Source organism: Lactuca virosa, chromosome 6 (assembly GCF_052849685.1).
Source record: "Lactuca virosa cultivar CGN04683 chromosome 6, Lactuca_virosa_CGN04683_v6, whole genome shotgun sequence".
In the NCBI taxonomy this organism is placed as follows: Eukaryota; Viridiplantae; Streptophyta; class Magnoliopsida; order Asterales; family Asteraceae; genus Lactuca; species Lactuca virosa.
The window spans coordinates 73937045-73938821 of record NC_136431.1 but is presented as its reverse complement, the minus strand read 5'-3'; the positions used below and the strand labels follow the sequence as shown (position 1 = coordinate 73938821).

Genomic DNA, 1777 nt, shown 5'->3' with positions numbered 1-1777 from the left:
TACATGTTTAGTCACTTAATTTTTTACTTTTATACACATATGACCATGAATACGTATCTAAAATTTTGAATATGATAAGTATCTGAAATTTTGAATATGTGTTCGGATATTGATATCAACCATCTGGAATTTTCGAATATCCACTTTTAAACACCCTAATTAATTCCATCATCGTAAATACCAAACCGACAATAGAGAGTAGCTACGTATTGTATTTAGAATGTTACTGAAACTAGCTAAGTTGTTTTTTCCCACAAAGTTTCCAATTACCATGACTTTCTCGCCACTTGCCCTTAATTAAAAATCCACGTATCCCCTTTGCAATCGCAATTGACACGATAAAACAGTAATTTTTATATTTTTTGAGAAATCTGTGAAACAAAAATGGTTTTTATGCAAAAATAAACATATAATGGTCTTTTTCGCAAAAGCAAAAGTAGGATGACTTTATTGCCTTTATATTAATAACGTGAAATTAATATTAAATCATTTTATTGCCTTTATATTAATAACGTGAAATTAATATTAAATCATTAAATCAATCTCATAAAAGGCTTTTGACGCCAACGTGGACTAGCCTATTTGGTAGAAGCTTTGCCTTTTAAGTTGGAGTTCTCCAGTTTTATTATAGATGTTGACGGTTTCGTGATACTAACTGCTAACTGCTAACCTTGTCATAAAAAAATAATAAAAAATCTAGCCTATTTGGTAGAGGCTTTGCCTTTTAAGCTGGAGGTCTCCAGTTTTATTACAGATGTTGACGGTCTCGTGATACTAACTGCTAACTGCTAACCCTGTCATAAAAAAATAATAAAAAATAAAAAGCTTTTGACCTAGCAATATATAAGCCTTTAATCAAATGCTCAATGAAACAAAAATTGTATATATATGTAATGATGTTCATTCCCACACACGTATCATTTAACTACTAGTCTATTACAATGTTCTCTCACATTTACATATTCAAGAAAGAAAAGAACGACTTCTCCCTAAAGTTACTCATGTGATCAGTGTGGGCGTATTTTCTATATATAAAAGAAGTAAATATGAAGATCCCTAAAATTTAAAAACAAAATATTTATTGTTTTTTAACTACAATGCACAGCCATAGTAACGAAGTGATCCTAAAGACATAATAAAAGGAACAAGGCCAATATAGTAGAAGTCAACTGGGGAATAGCGCAACTGCTATTGTTCCGACCATGGTGGGTTCCAGTCTTCCGGTGGGCACCCCCTGCATATACAGGTATAACAAGAGGCCCTGCACCTCCACTTTCTCCTCTTGAACCAACACTATGAGCCTCACCACCACTGCCACCACCATGGGCATGACCACCACCACCACCACCATGACCCCCACCACCACCATGACCGCCACCTCCTCCACGTCTATTAACATAGTTCACTCCCCCTGACAAATGTTAAAGATACATAACATAAATTGTACCTTATCAGATGTAGTTTTTTGAATCTTTGTAACGAAGATAAGAACAAAAATGAAAGGGATAGACAATGTTCCAGTACCATGGACAATTTTTGAAGGATTTGAGGATGCATGAAGGTGAAGACATACCAAAAATAATGTTAATATTCCCGTCGTTGCCTTCCTCATTTTCTTCGTATTCGTGTTTTGTGTTTCAATCTTATTGTCCCATATATAATATATGATTTTAGAGTAACTTTTTGAAGCTTATGGGGCATGTGTTATATACCTTGGCACATAAGCAAAGATTTATTCTCTTTTTTCAGCTTTACCTTTTTTTTCTTCTTGGGTAAC

At 34.0% G+C, this 1777-nt stretch overlaps 1 protein-coding gene across 1 annotated transcript; it reads right to left on the bottom strand.

Annotated features, from left to right (window-relative positions):
* Positions 1-867: 867 nt before the first annotated feature.
* LOC145121046 (uncharacterized) lies at positions 868-1619 on the bottom strand. The gene is made up of 2 exons (XM_079056827.1): positions 1525-1619; positions 868-1411 (listed from the first exon to the last, which is right to left on the bottom strand). Exons 1-2 carry the CDS (start codon positions 1610-1612, stop codon positions 1125-1127), a joined length of 375 nt encoding a protein of 124 aa, XP_078912953.1. The 5' UTR covers positions 1613-1619; the 3' UTR covers positions 868-1124.
* Between the last annotated feature and the right edge of the window lie 158 nt (positions 1620-1777).